This window comes from Uranotaenia lowii, chromosome 2, assembly GCF_029784155.1.
Source record: "Uranotaenia lowii strain MFRU-FL chromosome 2, ASM2978415v1, whole genome shotgun sequence".
NCBI lineage: Eukaryota > Metazoa > Arthropoda > Insecta > Diptera > Culicidae > Uranotaenia > Uranotaenia lowii.
In genome coordinates this window covers 23,632,929-23,651,292 of record NC_073692.1, presented here as the reverse complement: position 1 = coordinate 23,651,292, position 18,364 = coordinate 23,632,929, and the positions used below count along the sequence as shown (strand labels likewise).

General features: G+C 35.4%; 1 protein-coding gene across 7 annotated transcripts in view; it reads right to left on the bottom strand.

Moving 5' to 3' along the window:
• Positions 1-18,364, bottom strand: part of LOC129744023 (uncharacterized) — a 724,779-nt gene that overhangs the window by 9,615 nt on the left and 696,800 nt on the right. For 6 of the 7 annotated variants that reach the window (XM_055736329.1, XM_055736338.1, XM_055736333.1 and 3 more), the window contains 9 exons: positions 15,991-16,415; positions 3,178-4,091; positions 2,793-3,077; positions 2,377-2,734; positions 2,089-2,318; positions 1,862-2,029; positions 1,583-1,791; positions 1,358-1,521; positions 1,100-1,235 (listed from right to left, as the gene is read on the bottom strand). In XM_055736329.1, coding sequence (XP_055592304.1) covers positions 1,100-1,235; positions 1,358-1,521; positions 1,583-1,791; positions 1,862-2,029; positions 2,089-2,318; positions 2,377-2,734; positions 2,793-3,077; positions 3,178-4,091; positions 15,991-16,415 — 2,889 coding nt within the window. The remainder of the gene's footprint in view (positions 1-1,099; positions 1,236-1,357; positions 1,522-1,582; positions 1,792-1,861; positions 2,030-2,088; positions 2,319-2,376; positions 2,735-2,792; positions 3,078-3,177; positions 4,092-15,990; positions 16,416-18,364) is intronic. The other variant, XM_055736331.1, reaches the window with a different exon arrangement.

The window sequence follows — 18,364 nt, the reverse complement described above, 5'->3', positions numbered from 1 at the left end:
AAATCACAGAACAACGTTGATTTGAAATAACAATGAGTAAATTCAATGCAAAACAACGAAATTACGTTAAAGAACTAAACATCAAGTTCAAGACTAAAATATCTATAATTTCACAAAGCTGCAAGCAAATGTTTGATCCTTTATCTCAATAATGTCAATTAATGTCTAAAAATGCATTTAAAATATTTTTTTTTAATTGTCACAGATTTTGTATACGCTCTTACATGATGGTTTTGTTAGATTATTTTGGGTTATGCTGAAAAGGATAAATTTTAAATGGCTTGATTTTTAATTAATTTTAGAAAGCTTGATAATCTTTAAAATGTATTGTCTTAAAAATCTGCTAAACCTTCGAAAAAATCTAAGTTAAAAGGCGTAATTTATGATTTAATGATAGATTTTTTTGAAAGAAAAAATGAAAAAAAAAATCAGGAAAGGGAATTTTTATTATAAGTTCTTATTAGTATATTAGTATCACTAACATTGACGCAATTCAGTTAGTAGAATCTAATTTAAACTTAAAGAACCGTGAATTCTGCATAAATTGAAAAGGATTGAAATTCAGATATCAAGAAAAAATACTTTTTTTACGTTATTCCACCAGCTTAACAGTAGTCCGTTTGTATTCAATAATTCAAATCAATGTTGACTATAGAATTTTGTCGAGGAAACTTTAAATGGAATTAACTGTTTACTGGAGGTTTTAAGCAATATGATGCCCTTAGAGAAAAAGAGTATGAGTGCATAAAAGCTTATTTCTAGAAAAACGCGTATGTTATGTTTGGAGGCCTCATATAAATTGGAATTAATTTTGAGTAAAATCTTGCAACAACATATAGCTGAAAGCTAATGGTTTTTCAACGATTAAGATTAACATTTTTTAAAGATTTTCTAAAATTTGCCCAGGGGGGCGTTTAGCTCGACAATTTTTCAAAAGGGGGCGCTGAGAGAAAAAAGTTTGAAAACCACTGGTATAGAGGATTCTAGTTTTTATCCCTAGACTACGGCCGATTTGTGATTTCAAAACGGTTTGATATTTCCAATACTGTGGTCCCAAAGTATCTGAAAACAAATTCCAGACCTTGAAAATGGTACTCACCGCTTCTTGTCCATCTCGGTGTCGGTGTGGAAGTAGTAGTGCCTCAGGGTCAGCTCCGGAGGAACGATCTCGAAGGCATACTTCTTGCCACCGGCAGACGACGGTTGCACCCGGTAGCCCTGCAGGCAGGCCATCCCTGTTGAAAAGTGAATAACAAAAATGAAGAAAAAATAATTTAAAAATAATTTAAAAAAGGTTCTCCTTTGGGTTCTATTTAAGAAACTAGGTTAAAGTTAAGTAGGAAAACGTTAAAATTACCGAACGCATTTTTGCTGCCCGCATCGTGATAGAAATAGAGGACGGCATCCTTCAGCACGCAGTAGCGCTTGGTCCAGGATCGCCATTTGCTGCCCAACTTCGTGAGGGGTCCGGCACAGTCCGGCTTATGAATTCCGCTTACCGAAAGTCGAAGGTTTCGGGCACTGTTGAAGAAAGGTTTCGTTAAAAAAAACGGTCAAATTGAATCTTTTTTCTACGATTTACCTATTTTCCAGCCAGGGATCACTCTGCTGAGCAGCATGGCTTATGATAGCTATCCAGCGGCTGGCTGCTTCATCAGTATCTCCGGCCAGCTGAACCTTGGTACCCTCTTCGGTGTCCACGGCGAACGAAAAGGCCTTCCCGGAAGCTTCGATGGTGAGACGATCGACCTTGTGGTTGGTCAACATGATGGCACCGATTGGTTGGTTGTCCTGTGAATTTTGATAAAAGAATGTATCGTTCGATTCAATTGGAAGGTTCCAGATGATCGAAGATACTTACCAACTCAGACTTGTAATAATACAGGCAGTGATCCGGCCTAAGTAAGAACCACCTTCTGATCCATTTTCCAGGATTTGTGGTGGAATTCCTCCACAAAAATCCTGAGTAAAGCGAGGGATTCGATGTGGTGTCATCTAAGGGTGATAGAACTCCAATTGTGCGCGCCACCTAGTTGTGAAAATAAAGCTTAAACCCTGTGTGAACTTAACAGTTCTCTAAAGACAAACCTCAAGTTCCAAAGTATCGCTACCAGCATGAGCGATCTTCACTACCTCAGAGTGGCTTTTGTCGATCACCGGAATGCCGTTTACCGAAAGAACGATATCACCGACCTCAAGACCCGAAGTTTCAGCAGGTGTTTCGGGTTCAATAGCAGATACCACCACCGGTTTGGAACCATGTATCCGAAAGCCGAACTCACCCGATTTACGACAAACCATTACCGTTTTGTCCGTTTCTGGAAGTTCAATTGATTTTAACTGATCGGTTGAGACAAAACGAAGTTAAGATCTTACCGAAGCTATTCGTACTTTGTCGTCGATACATCTCGACACACGATCTCCGATGAACCAAACGATGCGTGATCGCTTGATACTTCTTGCGAAAATCTTTTTCCGAATCTGTAGATCCCCTACGATCGGCTACATCTCGTGGAGCCCGATCAAATGATCCATCTCCACTCAAATCGTACCTACGCCAAACGTCTCGATCGGCAATGCAGATCCACAATCCTGCCTTGTAGTTCCCATGGTAGATTCCTTGCTCCGGTTCCGCTTGATGCTCCGTGTACGGAGCTACAGGCGCGACACAAGGTGAAGATCCTGCGGGTCGCAGATTGTTCGGCTCCGTCTCATCCCGACCTCGCTCTTCGCTCTGCGGAACAAAATTATCCTCTCAATCACTTTCAACACCCGAAAAACCAAAAACTCACCTTCGCTCGGTACTCCTGGCGCGATTTGAAGTGACGCGATCGATCGGCGTGCCGGTCTTCGGAGCGAAATCGCTTGTCCATCTTCTTGTACAGCCGGGTGTGGACGGTTTTGGTGCAGTCGGGTGAATCGGCAAAGCCTTCCGGGGGCTGTACGATATCCGGTCGATCGCCGTCGGTCGAGTCGAGCGTTAGGGCGGTGGTCATCGATTCTTCCGACTCGCCGGCGGCTCCAGTTCCGGTTCCCGTCCCGGATTCGACCTCCTTGCCGCAATGGTGGCAGTGGACCTGTGGGGGGATTTGGAGCGATGATTGTTTTGGAACCGATATAATGATTGGAACAAAATTGAAAAGATTTAGACCTAATTTGATGCATCAAATAGCTCACCTGTTGATCGGATTGGGACAATCCGTCCGCCTCGCTGTAGAACACCGAATCGGACCCGGGAGATACGGACCGCAGCGACTCGGTGGAAATTGCTTTCAATCGTTGTTCCGTAGGGGGCATCTTCTGTTTCCGGGGCGAGCTTCCCGAAGGTGGACTTTTAATTTGTGAGTAATACTGAGCTGGACTCAATTTTGGCACGGTCACATGCGCCGGCAGCGTTGAACTCGGAGGTTTTTCCGGACTCCGTATCAAGGGAGTCTTGGCCCGTCGCATCGGTGTACTCGCAGCGATCGTCGTTTCCTCTCCACCGGTTGCCGTTCGTGCTCGAGGTGACTTTCTAGTCTTAGGCCGGAACCGTTTCTGCTTACCGCTAGGGCTCGCTCCATCCAATACGTTTAGTGCACTTTTGTCCTCGGGGGATAGCTTCTTGAAGCCAGGGCTCGGCTGTCTCAGCATCGGAGTCGTGTAAGTTCTTAGGGAATCTTTGTCAAACTCAAGCTTGAAGGTGCTCTTTTTCCTTCGACGCTCTTCCTCATTCCAATCGCGACCCCTCCGAGCACCTCTCGTTAAAGTTCCCTTGCCCAAGTCTTTTTCGTCGTGAGATGACGAGTATCGCTTTTCGCTGCGTTCGTCATCAGATATGGATTCGGGTTTGATCTTGATCTTTCCACCCATCGCTTTTGGCAACACTGTCGTTCGAGGAGGAGAACTTTTCTTCGTTGCCATCGCGTAGCTTTCACTGCTGCTGCTGCTTACCGAATGTGCCGGAGAGGCTTTGGGAAGAACGGGAATGTGAGGGGGTGATTGAGGAATTTCCTCCACCGGTGGTGTGTCTTCACTGATAGCGTCAACCCGGGCCAAGGAATACAGCGAAGAGGCACTCTCGAACGAAGATCCTTCCTGAGTTGCGTTTGCTGATGTGAGAGGGTTATTAGTATCGATTGATTCAAGCTGTGGAAAGGTGGCCATCTAACAAGTAATTTTAGCTTGATTTATACAAAGCAGTTAGCATTGCCTAGACATTAATATTAGGGGAATGAGTTATACATTTTAGGATTAAGAGGTATTGTTTTAACCAGGTTCTTTTGGAGCTTTGTGCTGTTAAACATTGAATAAAAATTATCATTTGGGGTTTTCAACAACCCAAATGTGAACAAAAAAACAAACTTAAAGGTGCTTTTCATAGGTACTTTTGAACGTTATAAGTGTAACGTAGAATAACACATATATAAATTAACATACAACTAAAATTGTAGCTACCTTAATATTACTAGCTATTTCTTTAACAGTCGGTGGCGAAAGTTAAAAAACAAAGAACAATTCCCACCATCTGTTTGTTACGGTCTTTGAATTTTTTATAGCAAATCTGATATGAGTGTGTTACGTTGAGGGGAAAGGGGGAACAGTTTGTAGTGAGTTTTGGGTTAAACGGTAAGTAAAATGAATTTTTTTTTATATATTTTTTTCTTATATCTGTTATTTTCCTTCTCGGTTTTCATGTTAAATCGCTAGTTAAAAATGATGAAAGTTTTGTGCAATCTTAAAATAGTAATGGCACATTTGAAACAACAGATTTTAGAAAATATTAACTACAAAAATCTGCACAAAGAACGATTTTATTATTGAATTGAATGTCTATTGTTGATGAGCTATTTTGTGATTAACGTTCGGTTTGTTTCTGATGCATCAAATTTTCTCAAAAACATACCAAAGCTAATTCTGACCGTTTTCCACATTATCTTCAGTTATTCGTTAGTTCGTAAATAATTGCTTGAACAAGATTTCAGGGCTATGTCACTTTTTACTATTTGGCTATATTAGACTTACCAGATACTTTCAGAAAAAAGCGGGACATTTCACGAAGAAAAAGCGGGACACAGCCGAAAAAAGAAAATCTTGAAAAACGCTTAATTTTGTAGCCAAACTTATAATTTCATCATCAGCCAAGTTGTTCATAGAAAGTATACTAAGGTTTTTTTAAACGCAGATTGATTTTACCCAGTTTTTCTACATGACTTCTAATTACACGGTTTTTTGCCATATGCACTGTTATTTTCCACGGTTTTCGCGAATTTACACGTTATTTGAGAGAAAATATTTCAAGTCGTTCATGAAAAAGGCGGATTTCATACCGTGAAAAAAATCTTTGTGCAATTTGTTTAAAAATTAGTTGGTTATTTAGGGAATTTGTTAAAAAATTTGAAAACTCAAGAAAACTTCCATCACCTTTCATCTTAATATACTTTGGACAATTTAGTCGAAAAAGGTGGTGTTTAATATAACGCAATTTAACTAAGATTGCGGATCCAAAATTATTCTGTTTAATTCTATAATCTATAATTTTTTGGAGGCAACTTAAACAATATTTTCTTCATACATTGGTTGAACTTGCTCCAAGAACACTTAACAGAATCAAAATCTTACTGTAATGCTAAAGCATTAGAGTTCTTCAGTATTGCCTTAAATAAACTATGAAAAATGCTGTTTATGTTGAAAAAAACCAAGCAACATTTCAGGTTTTATAACAGGCTACAAGACCAAGTTTAAGTTTCATAAGTGGCCTGAAAATTCTCATTAATCATTCAGTGTTATTTGGGAAAGATGTATTTGAATGATTTTATGTTCATCACAGAATTCAAAATGAGACTAAAAGTTTGATTTTTTTCGTTGTTAGTCAGTTAACTTTGTAAATTTTTACCGATAAAAAAAGCGGGACATTTTGAGGAAAAAGCGGGACAGCGGGACACTCAACAAAAAAGCGGGACATGTCCCGCTTTTGCGGGACGGAGTGCAACTCTAGGCTATGTGCATGTCATCTAGTAAATTTTGCTCTTTCAAGATGATTTGGATGGATGTGTTACGAAAAATACGAAAAGATAAAATTAAAAACATTAACACGAATAAAGTTTGACACTCTACCTACATGAATTCAACAATTTTTATAATTTTTTTAATAGAAAATTTTGATCAGCATATACTAACTTTTTTTGTTTCCAAATTTTTATGATTTCCTTCTCGCATTTTATATCATTTTTATTTACAACTGAAAGCAAGAGACCCCAAACGAAATACAAAGAAACCGATGATATTTTAAACCTTGTTATATGATTTTGATCGCCGTAATTTTATATGATTTTAATTTTTATGGCATGTGCGGCGGAATGGAAACTAGAGAGAATTTATTTTATAGAAATTTGAAAGAAATGTGGATAGACAGGCATTAGTGCGCCAATAGGAAAAAGCTTGATAGGTGTTGAAATTTTAGGCTAGAGGGCATGTTGAAGAAAAACTCCCATGAATTGCTCTCGCCTTTGCTCTGCACAAGCTAACTATACATGAGAAACTCAGAAAGAGAATTCCCATGTAGGGGGAAGTGTTCCTAAATGCGCATGTTGGGTAATATGCGCATACAGGCGATTGACGATATGGCTGGAGATTCATCATATCTAATCAGTACAGTTTGAGGGTAATACGCTTTTAACACATGGCATGAAAAAATTAAATTTTTGTATAAAGTCGAAAATATTTAAAAATTCAAACAAAATTTTTGTCAGTTTTGTATGAATATATTGAACTTTATTTATCGTGCGTACAGATTCTGTGAATAAAAGTTTTTATGGTTTTTCTTTCTTATTCATCTGGAAATCGGAAATTCAACAAATTGAAGCTTTTGGCAAGGTTGTATATGATAAGATATTGGAATAAGAGACAGGTTCTGAATGCCCATATCAAGGCAGGTTAAATTCATATATCAAGGAAAATAGATAAGTCTTATAATGTTTTAACTTTTCTCTATTGAAACATTACGATCTTACAGCGAAAAAAGAAAAACTTCATACTGATTCGATAAAAATACGATATGAACAAAATATTACCATGAAATATGGCCATATGGCATACCTAACTATGTTTCATGTAAAAAAACTTATGATGTAAAAAATTTCACCAAAATTTCAGCCTTGACGTATGCTTAACATCCGTTTCTACCATTTTCAATGAAAAAATATGAAAATATTGCAAGTGTTTATGAAATAAAGCTTAAAACATAAATATGCGCATTTAGCCCGCCAGTTTCGGAAATCGACTATTTTGACTTTTTTTACTATAAAATTATTTTCACAAAACCTGTAAGAGATTTTAACAGAAAAATTGCTCTAACGTACGTAAAACAGATGTCCGCTCATGTGTATATAGTTTTCAGACTCCTATCTATGGGAATATGGGAGAAAATGAGTGCTTTCCTTAATATGCGCATATAGCCCGCCTCTCCCTGCGAGCCCAGTGGTTTGAGAGCGTGTGCGTAAAAACACTTACTCTGTTCTGTTTTTCGGAAGCAAAAATAAAGTTTGCGTTGCCGATCGCCGTGGTAAATTTTATATTTTTGAATAGGTGAAAGCCTTATCAAAAACATATCCTAAAACTAGTTGCTAGTTTTTGCTATATCTAGAATACGATGGCTTTGAGTGGAACGCTGTTTGTTTCAAAAATGAAAATATTAAAGTATTTATACAGAGTTAACCAAGCATTGTTTGCTTCTTTATATGTGCAAATTCACCATAAAACATTAGTTATAATATTTATACAACTAACCTTGAAGAATTTAGAAGCCCATACTTACTTTTAATAAGAATATTAATGAAAAATTGAAAAATATTCTATTTTCCAGTATAAAGCTCAAATCCCGTTTTGGCAATCATTGAAAAAAAAAGCAAAAACTCAATTTTTTTCTTTCAACTTTCTGCCTATAATCTTCAACAAAATAGCTTTTTATGGTTTTTTCCAACTTTTTTTTTTTATTAAAAACCACGCGCAGCTATTCCGTCTCCTATGAAAAGCAAAAGCCTACTATTGTAAGTTTGTAAACAACCCAAGTAACACAGATCAAGCTAAATAGCATTTCGATGTTTTATTATGGTTTTATTATGGCTTTTTTTGTGCAGCTCGTTTTATGATGGTTTTATTATGGTCATGCAAAATGCTTATATTCTTGAATCGACCATCTGTTTTCAGATAGTTTTGAAAACGGTCATAAATCTTTCATTAAACATACTGTTTCAGTTATTTAGAAAAAGTTAGGAATGCTATGTTTAAACTATAACAAAACACAAACTTAGAAGTTTGCTCCAAGCTCTCTTTTGCATGTTCTATAATAGCACTCAGTGCCTGATTATTAAACCGCCATAAAACTTAGTGACAGTTCTCGATCAAGATGTCAAAACAGGACACGCTCAGATTAGATAGCACATATTTGAATTGGAATTCCCATTTTTACACATTTTTGATAAGTTCTGTGTGTTGATTTTGAGTTAAAATAATAAAAAATTCTAAAAATCTATGAAAACTTCGAATTACCGGAAGTGGAATGAATAACTCTACAATATGAGTATTAAGTGAAAGGGTTCAAATAGGAGGAACAAAATTTGTTGCTTGACGCCATCATTAATACAAGATGGCGGCTTCCGCTTTTATTTTCAAAGTTGTAAATAAATGAAAATATCATGAAACCTTCTTGATATTGTTATTAGGTGAAAGTAATAAACGAGTAGAAGTCGAATTTCGTTGCCCGTCGCCATCTTAAATTCCAAGATGGCGGCTACTACTCAACTTAAAAATATTGTAAATGACTGAAAATCGCCTCAAACCCTTACAATATGGGTATTAGTTGAAAGAGATGAACCAGTAAAAGTCGAAGTTCGTTATTTGACGCCATCGAAATTCAAGATGGCGGTTTCCGCTGAACTTTAAAAGTGTTGAAACCCCAACAATATTGGTATTGGGTAAAAGGGCTAAACGAGTAGTAGTCGATTTTCTCATTTTGCTTTACTCTGAAATGCTGTAAGTGACCCAAAATCGCACAAAGCAACCACAATACAAACTCCGATCGTTTTTGGCAACACTCGATTTTGGAAACATCCGATTTTGGCACATTTCCTTAAATCAAACAAATAACAGAAACAAAATAACTTTTTTTTTCGCTTTAATAGGACCAATACAATTTAGACATATTAGCATGATAGACATAATACAATGACATAAATAGCAAATATGGCAAAAAACAAAACTATCGACAAAACACGAAAAGTGATAAATGCATCAAAAACATGATAAAAAATGTGGTACTAAGTAAAAACAAAGTTGGGAAAAAAAATCGTTCGATTTTGACAACACAAAATGTTCAAACGGGTTGCCAGTTCAGTGACAGCCGCCATCTTGGATTTTGAGATGCACCTGATAGCGAAATTTGACTTCTTCTAGGTTAGCCCTTTTAGCCAATACCCATATTATGGGAGTTTCATAAGATTTTCAGTGATGAACAGCATTTTAAAGTTCAGGAAGCCGCCATCTTGGATTTCAAGTTGACGTCCGATAGCGAAATTCGACGTTTTATAGTTTAGCCCTTTCACCAAATACCAATATTGTGGGCCTTTCATGCGATTCTCAGTGACTAACAGCATTTCAAAGTTCAGCGGAAGACGCCATCTTGGATTTCAAGATGGCGTCGAAAAGAAAAAAAATGACTTCTTCTAGTTTAGCCCTTTCAACCAATACCACTGATGAACTGATGTACAAGCTAAGCCTTGAAAAGTGTGTAAAGTCCCAACGACTGTTTTGAATCAATTCATGTTTTTTGGTTGAGCCACCAGATGTCTCCAAGGACACCAGAGAGAACTGTCAAGAAGAAAATTAAATGTAAACAAAACAAAATAACAAATTTTTAGTCAATTATGAAAAGGTCGGATCTATTTAACGAGTTTCGAGCAAATTGATTTTGAAGATTTATTACACATTTATGATTTGCGTTATCAAAGTTTTACGCTTAAAGCTGTTTTCCGAATTGCTTTAAACTAGCATGAAGCACTTAATATAAACAGATATGATGCGTGAAAATGCCCGCTCAGAGTAGCATAGAATCTGCATTTCTTCGTTGGATTGTTAATTTTAAGCTCAACTTAATAAAATAACTGATTCGTCTGGCTTGTTCAAAGTTGTTAGTTAGTCCTTTTTAGTAAAAAGAATCAAGGTAAAATTTGTTTACGACGTTAGTTTATAAATTTTTGAGATCATATACAGTTGCGCGCTTCCAAGAATCAGGTACTTCGAAAGTTGGTTCGGCTTGTTTGAATGATAGCATTTGAAATTTAGAATACGTATCTGGAATTTAATAATTACAGCTTGTATATTTGTCATTTCTTCAGTCTCTCTAGTGACAACATTATAATGATGCTATTTTTCTAAGCTGAAATTGATTCGTAGTTCATCTAATTATGAAGAGCAATTCATGTATTCAAATTTATTTATTAATGAGTTCAAATACCATTGCGCCCTTTCGAAAAATTCTTACTTTCAAAAGAGCTATCTAGAAACAGTGCCATCTATTGCGCCGTTCAAAAGTTACAAATCAAGCAATAGATGGCACTGTTTTTCGTCACTTTTTAACGGCTTCTTTAAAAGAGAGCACTGGAAATTTTACACACGTTTCTGAAGATTTTTTGTTCGAGCTTGTACATCAGTTATCAGTGCCAATACCCATATTGTAGTTGTTTAATGCGACTTTTTGTCATTTACAGCATTAAAAGTTCAGCGGATGCCGCCTTTTTGGATTTCAAGATGGCGTCTGATAGCAAAATTCGACTTCTACTCGTTTAGCCCTTTCACCCAATACCAATATTGATGGGGTTTCATGCGATTTTAAGTCATTAACAACATTTGAAAGATCAGCGGAATCCGCCATCTTGGATTTCAAGATGACGTCAGACAAAGAAATTTGATTTCAACTCATGATTTATTCCACGGGTAATTAACAACCAATCCGTTTTTATTTAAAAAGGCTCAAAATATGGTTAAAACATTGGAATTTCTGGTATTAATTTTACCAGATCATAAATATCTCATTAATGCAATCATCATTCATCAACCGTTATGGTTGCTGGGAAAAATAAAAATAAAACTCCGAGAACTCACAGAATCGAAAAAAACAAAAATTCCTAACATGTTTAATAATAGCTTTTTAAAAGCTTCGGTGACCAACATTGATGACCAACAATGATATGTCATGATGACGTTTCCAGAGTAGGGCCAAATAGCCTAATTTTGGCTTTATTAGAGTCCAGGTGATGTTATAGAATGCGCTTTAGCTTTTTATGAAGATTAATGCTATAGTCCAAACGAAATTTTGCTGACCATAATAAAGCTAAAATTGTTACTTGGGATAAATTAGTGCAAGAGATTTTTTTTTCTGAGAATTTAACATTTGGATGTCATTCTTCCCTATCGTGCAAGAGAATCTTTACTGTGATTCAAAAACTCAATTGTAATTTTTGCAATCTAATTATAAATTTCTTGTAAACGCAAGTGAGTTTGGAATGGTTTTTGGAATGAGTTCAGTCATCACTTTGTAAAGTGTGTTGAATTTATTTTGTAAAATATTGGTGTCAAACAGAAAGATAAGAAGGTTCCAAGACTGTCAATTGAAGTCACACGTTTCTCAAGCGCCTACTGGAAAACTGATCACTCCAATAGAGAATGTGACTCCAATTTAAATTTCTTACTAATAAAGCAAATTCACACTTAATGTCCAAAGGTATTTTTTCATTTCTTAGAATGACCAAGATCTGTAAATCCATTTAAAATGATAGTAATTTCTGAAAATTAAAGAAAATTGGCAATTTGATTATAGTTTATTCCAGATTTTCTGGATATATTCATGCTTGCCCATAAATCCAGTAAAGATTCCAGATAAGTCAAATCTGGCCGGGATGTTTAAAGCTTCCCGAATTTTGCTCAGGTTTATTAAGATTATTTGGTAAATCGAATAAAAAACTCAAAATTTCTCTTTAAATTTTTTGAAACTTTGTATTAAATAACTATTTTTCAAAATCTTCAAGATAAACATAATTTTTGCCCTTTTTTAATTTTTTTTTAATCGTCCTGAATGCCTGACCGTGTGGATACGTGGGTTGTAAGTATGATATGCTTAAGGAAGATGATTCGTGCTAAAGGTTGAAGATTATCTTTCTTTTCAACAACTATTTTGAGATTTCTTGTACAAATTAGACCTTTATCTGATTCAATATCAAAGAAGTAATTTCAAATAGCTTTGCACCTGTTTTGACATGTTTTGTTCCAGATATCACAGGAACGTTGGTGATAAACGCCCTAGAAGCGATTAGTCATCTGATGTCTTTTCAGTTATAGGCGACATTTTGAAAACCAGAAAGACCCCTACTTTAAAATATCTTGTGATACATCATCCGATAATATCATCTGGTTGAAAAGAATCGACTTAAATATGAGGATCATCAATATGGAAGAAATAGAAAGCATTGAAATAATCGCTTAAGTGTTTTTCATTAAAAACTCAATACAATATTCGACCGAATATTCGGCCGAATAGTTGAAAAGGTCAATATTCGGTATTCGGCCGTTTGCCGAATACCACTATTCGGTATATCTCTAAATTGCCAATCTTATGATTCCGTACTTATGTATATAGGTTGAGTATTTTTGTTATTTTCTTCTATCTGACCGATCAATGTCTGACCTTAGAAGAAAAAATATTCAAGTATATCAGTGTTACAACAATTTTCACTTCCCTATAAGACTTTTTCAAATTTGTCATTCCACCAAAATTTAGAACATAATGAAGAATTAAGAAGCTAAGATTTTTAAAATAAATATGAAATTTATCAAAATTTGCTCATGTAAACTTAGGCATATGAAGGATATTAGTTACAATTTAAAAAAATATCCCTACATTTCATTACCTAGCTCAAATGTTAAGTAGACAAATGGTTAGCAAATTCAAAGTCAACATTCTAAGTAATTCAACAGAAGTTGATTGGTATAATTCGATCCAGGGAATTGCAAGTTACAGCTGCTTGAGTTTGGTAGACCGCATTTTCTTCAATCTTAAGCCTTTAAGTGATAAACAAACTTTTTCGTCATTTAAACACCCCCACGGAGTGGAAATTTTTTGAAAATTTAAAGGCTCATCTACTAGGAGAAATTCAATTTTTTTATAGAAATTCGAGCATTTACGAGTATTTTGTAGCGGTTGTTTGCTGCTTGGGGGGTGATCACACCCCGACAACCCTCCCCCCTCCCATAGGACCGCGCCTGGCCAGTTCAAATGAGATTTTAGGATGATCGACCAAAATGTCCAACTTTGAACCTTATTTGGCACTGGACTGGTACCTATTGATTGGACTTAGAGCTAAATAACTTTTGCAAAATTTGATTTTTCGAAAACATCCTTTTCAATGGTTGAAAAAATCCATAATTCTCTGTTTTGAATATGTCGAACATTTGATCTCCCATTCAGAGTCAGCACTGGCAGCAGACAGTAAGTATAATTTTTTGTGTTTATTTGTAGTTAATTTGCATAATGCTGACACAATATGTTAGAAAGGCCGAAGATAGGTTTTTCATCATGCCCTTATGAAAATAAATTGGTTCATTTCATATTGGTACAAAGGTTTAGAGATTTTAGGTCTAAAGTTGAACCTTTTGGTCGTAAGTGTCTTTTTTATGGACCCTTTTCGGGTTTTCCGATATTTCCCTTTTACATTATTTTATTGCTGTAACTTTTCATAGTTATCGGGTTGATGAATCTCGTACACATTAATCACGTTAAATACATGTCATTTTATGTCATAAATATGTTCTTCTAGGTTATACTGTATGTCATGGTATGAGAAAAAGGGGGCCAAAAAATAAAATAATTATCACAAATAAAGAAACGTCAAATCTCGTCAGAAGTGCTAACAGTAGGTAAAAGGCATTTGTAAGTAACGATATCAATGCAGTAACATGTTATGGAAGTGCAAAGTGGAATATATGCATGTATGCGTGTGCTTGTGTGTTTTCGTCATTCAAACATACTAAGAGCACTGGTGTTGGGAAAAAGTGGTACAAAATTTTGACATTTTGAAAATTTTACCATGCAAAAATGATTTCAAGATCTTTGAGCGTTGTATTTTTTTACAGCACTGTTTCTATTTCAGGCGTATGTGATAGAAATATTGCTGTTTTTGCATTACAGCATGCGAATCTACAACACGTGTTGTAAAAAAACTTGAAGGCCACAGATCTTGAAAATGTTTTTGCATGGCAAAATTTTCAAAATGTGCTAAAAGTGACAAAATTTCTACCACTTTTTCCACCAGTGAACTTGCTCTAAGGTCCGAGAAAAATATTATGGTGCCAGCATTTAGGAGCAAAACAGTAAAAAAAAACCTTTCGATGGTTGAACTCACAGGGGATAACTACCTCAATAAAATCAAATGAAAATCACATAAAACGATAATCTTCCAATGCAGGAAAAATTCAATTAAAATTTATTAGCCAGTTCCATGTGTGCATTTGAAGCGATTCATTAACATTCTCTTTCGTATTGATAAACACATTGATCGATATCTCATAATTAGCCACCGGGACGCGGTCGGTTTGTTGGTTTAAACTGACAGAAGTGCCAACGACGATAGGAAAAGTGCGAAATTAAGTACATTATGAGTGAATTAAATGATATTGGAATAAATGATGCGCTATATTGTTTGCCTCTACGTCTCGTACACACTTCAAAAGTTGTTGCTGATAATTCGAACCATCGCAAGCCGGACCGATTTCCGGCAAATGAAGCGAGCAATTTAAACAACTCATATCGGTCTGGTTGCCGCAGTGCTTTTGTGGTGAAAATCACACTTTGGGTTATCCTTTTTTTCTATCTTGAACATTTTCATTCAATAAACCTTCAATGAATGGAGTTCAAATTTATGGGGAGTTCACATGGCTGCACTTTCGACGGGGTAACACAAATGGTGCAAAATGATAATGACGGATAATGCATGGGACACCGAGTGTATCCTCCGTTTGGATGGAACAAACGTATTTACATACACTAGGTAGTACACGTACTGATAGTTTTTGCGATACCACGTGGTTAGGGATTTGGCGATTCGCTGAAATGAGACAGGATACGTTGGAACACTTTCCGGGGCTCAACAATAATGGAGGAAGGATGAATTATTGAATTATCAACAAATATGCAAATAGCTATTGATCTACGTGGTTTCGTGTTGTAACAACGAGATAAGCCGGGGTTTGACTAACCGAAATATATCAAAAAGCAATTATGGCGCAATGGATGAGTTTTCCCTAAGGGAGTAATGACAACATATACACATGTATAGGTACAAATATGAAATCGACAAAACCCAAAATTAGCGGGATTAGGCATACTTTGGCGGAGTTTTGGCTTACAAACAGATACAAAACAGTAGGGTGGCAGAGTAAACGCTAATGTTAAGTTTTTAAAAAGCGACAGACATTATTTTATTCATAAGTAAAAAAATTACCTTTTTAAATTTTCAGGTCAATCGGACTAGCCCAAAATTTCGTCATTTTTGTCATTATGGTGTCTTTTTTTTGTCTTTTTGTTATTTTTGTATCAACATTGGTTACAATTTGTGTCATTTTACTATAATTCTTGTGTCATTCTGTTTAATTTTTGTGTCACTTTGTTCATTTTTGAGTCATTTTTAAGTTTCTTTGAGTCTTTTTTAACATTTGAATTCAATCGAAACTTCGTTTTAAGACGAATCAATCTGATTGAGCTGAAATTTGGCTCAGGTTAGTTGTTTTGTCACTTAACAAAATATATGTGCAACATATCCTACGTATTTCATATGTTCATTGCCAGTGGCATTGCCACCCTACTATATACAGCCAGCGAAAAACAGCGGGGGGCCAAAAACATCAAACGGAAACAACGGAACGGAACAGAAATTTCGGTGATTTGTAGAATGGGCTTCGAACCTGTTACTTGTTTGGTGGTTGGTCTAATGGCGTGGATGCTTTTAAAAATACCTTTGGCTCCGGCTGGGCCGGCGTGGGCGGACGACGAAGGTGGTCCGGTGCGCTTCGAGTTGTCCGTACAGGTGGCGTAGTCCTCGGTGGTGCTGCCCTCGGATCCGAGATCTCGTTCGTCGAGGTTTTTCAGCTTGGCGTGTTCGAATCGGGGCGATTGGATGACCGAGTGGGGAGCCCGATTTGAGCTTCCAGAGGGAGTTGCTCCTGTCCCCGTTGCAGTGATCGATGGCTGTGAATGGTGAGCTGGAATCATTGGGCCAGCGGGCTTGATAAGATCTGGCGCGGAAAAAATGGGTTGCGGTGTTCCAGGGGCACTCAGCGGCGATTGATCCTTTAGGGTAGGCACAATGCGATCTGCGTTGTCCGGAGAGCTGTGGGGGAGGGAAAACAAAAAAATATTTAACCAAAATTCAAAATTCTAGGCTACATCTGAATCAGAATCTAAATCGATAGCAAGATGCAATAAAAAAACCCAAATTTATACACTTGAAAAAGGATTGCAGCCTTTCTTACAGCCTCTGTGAATAATAACAAAATTGACAAAATTGACAAAATTGACAAAATTGACAAAATTGACAAAATTGACAAAATTGACAAAATTGACAAAATTGACAAAATTGACAAAATTGACAAAATTGACAAAATTGACAAAATTGACAAAATTGACAAAATTGACAAAATTGACAAAATTGACAAAATTGACAAAATTGACAAAATTGACAAAATTGACAAAATTGACAAAATTGACAAAATTGACAAAATTGACAAAATTGACAAAATTGACAAAATTGACAAAATTGACAAAATTGACAAAATTGACAAAATTGACAAAATTGACAAAATTGACAAAATTGACAAAATTGACGAAATTGACAAAATTGACAAAATTGACAAAATTGACAAAATTGACAAAATTGACAAAATTGACGAAATTGACGAAATTGACAAAATTGACAAAATTGACAAAATTGACAAAATTGACAAAATTGACAAAATTGACAAAATTGACAAAATTGACAAAATTGACAAAATTGACAAAATTGACAAAATTGACAAAATTGACAAAATTGACAAAATTGACAAAATTGACAAAATTGACAAAATTGACAAAATTGACAAAATTGACAAAATTGACAAAATTGACAAAATTGACAAAATTGACAAAATTGACAAAATTGACAAAATTGACAAAATTGACAAAATTGACAAAATTGACAAAATTGACAAAATTGACGAAATTGACAAAATTGACAAAATTGACAAAATTGACAAAATTGACGAAATTGACAAAATTGACAAAATTGACAAAATTGACAAAATTGACAAAATTGACAAAATTGACAAAATTGACAAAATTGACAAAATTGACAAAATTGACAAAATTGACAAAATTGACAAAATTGACAAAATTGACAAAATTGACAAAATTGACAAAATTGACAAAATTGACAAAATTGACAAAATTGACAAAATTGACAAAATTGACAAAATTGACAAAATTGACAAAATTGACAAAATTGACAAAATTGACAAAATTGACAAAATTGACAAAATTGACAAAATTGACAAAATTGACAAAATTGACAAAATTGACAAAATTGACAAAATTGACAAAATTGACAAAATTGACAAAATTGACAAAATTGACAAAATTGACAAAATTGACAAAATTGACAAAATTGACAAAATTGACAAAATTGACAAAATTGACAAAATTGACAAAATTGACAAAATTGACAAAATTGACAAAATTGACAAAATTGACAAAATTGACAACATTGACAAAATTGACAAAATTGACAAAATTGACAAAATTGACAATTATAAACAAGGCTTTCTTTTTAAGAATTGATTGGACGAAAAGTTTTTTTTTCTTTTAACTGCTGATTTTTAACTCTCAACTTGTTAGTAAATTTTCTGTACAAGGTGAAAGTTTATGAAGTTTTAATTTTTTTAGGTTAGATTTAGTCGATTATCTAAAACAGATCCATACAGATGCTTGTCATACCAATCACAGTGCACTATAAAACCCATTTTCTAGAGCACATTTTCTAGAAAAATTGACTTTATTCACTAAAACTCCTAGCGCACGCTGGACACTTATTCAAATGAGCTCAAATTTTGCCAAGGTACTTGAAAATGATTAAGAATCAAACCCTGTAAGTGGCATTTTGATCAGTGAAAAAGTCGAAAAGTTAGCTAATCTATCAGTTGTAAGGATTAAACCTACCACTCCCACCGACGTGTGAGTCCCTTTCTAGACCTCAGGGCGGCACGCTTATCAAACTAAATCGCAGGGAGCTTCCAGAATGCACTCAGA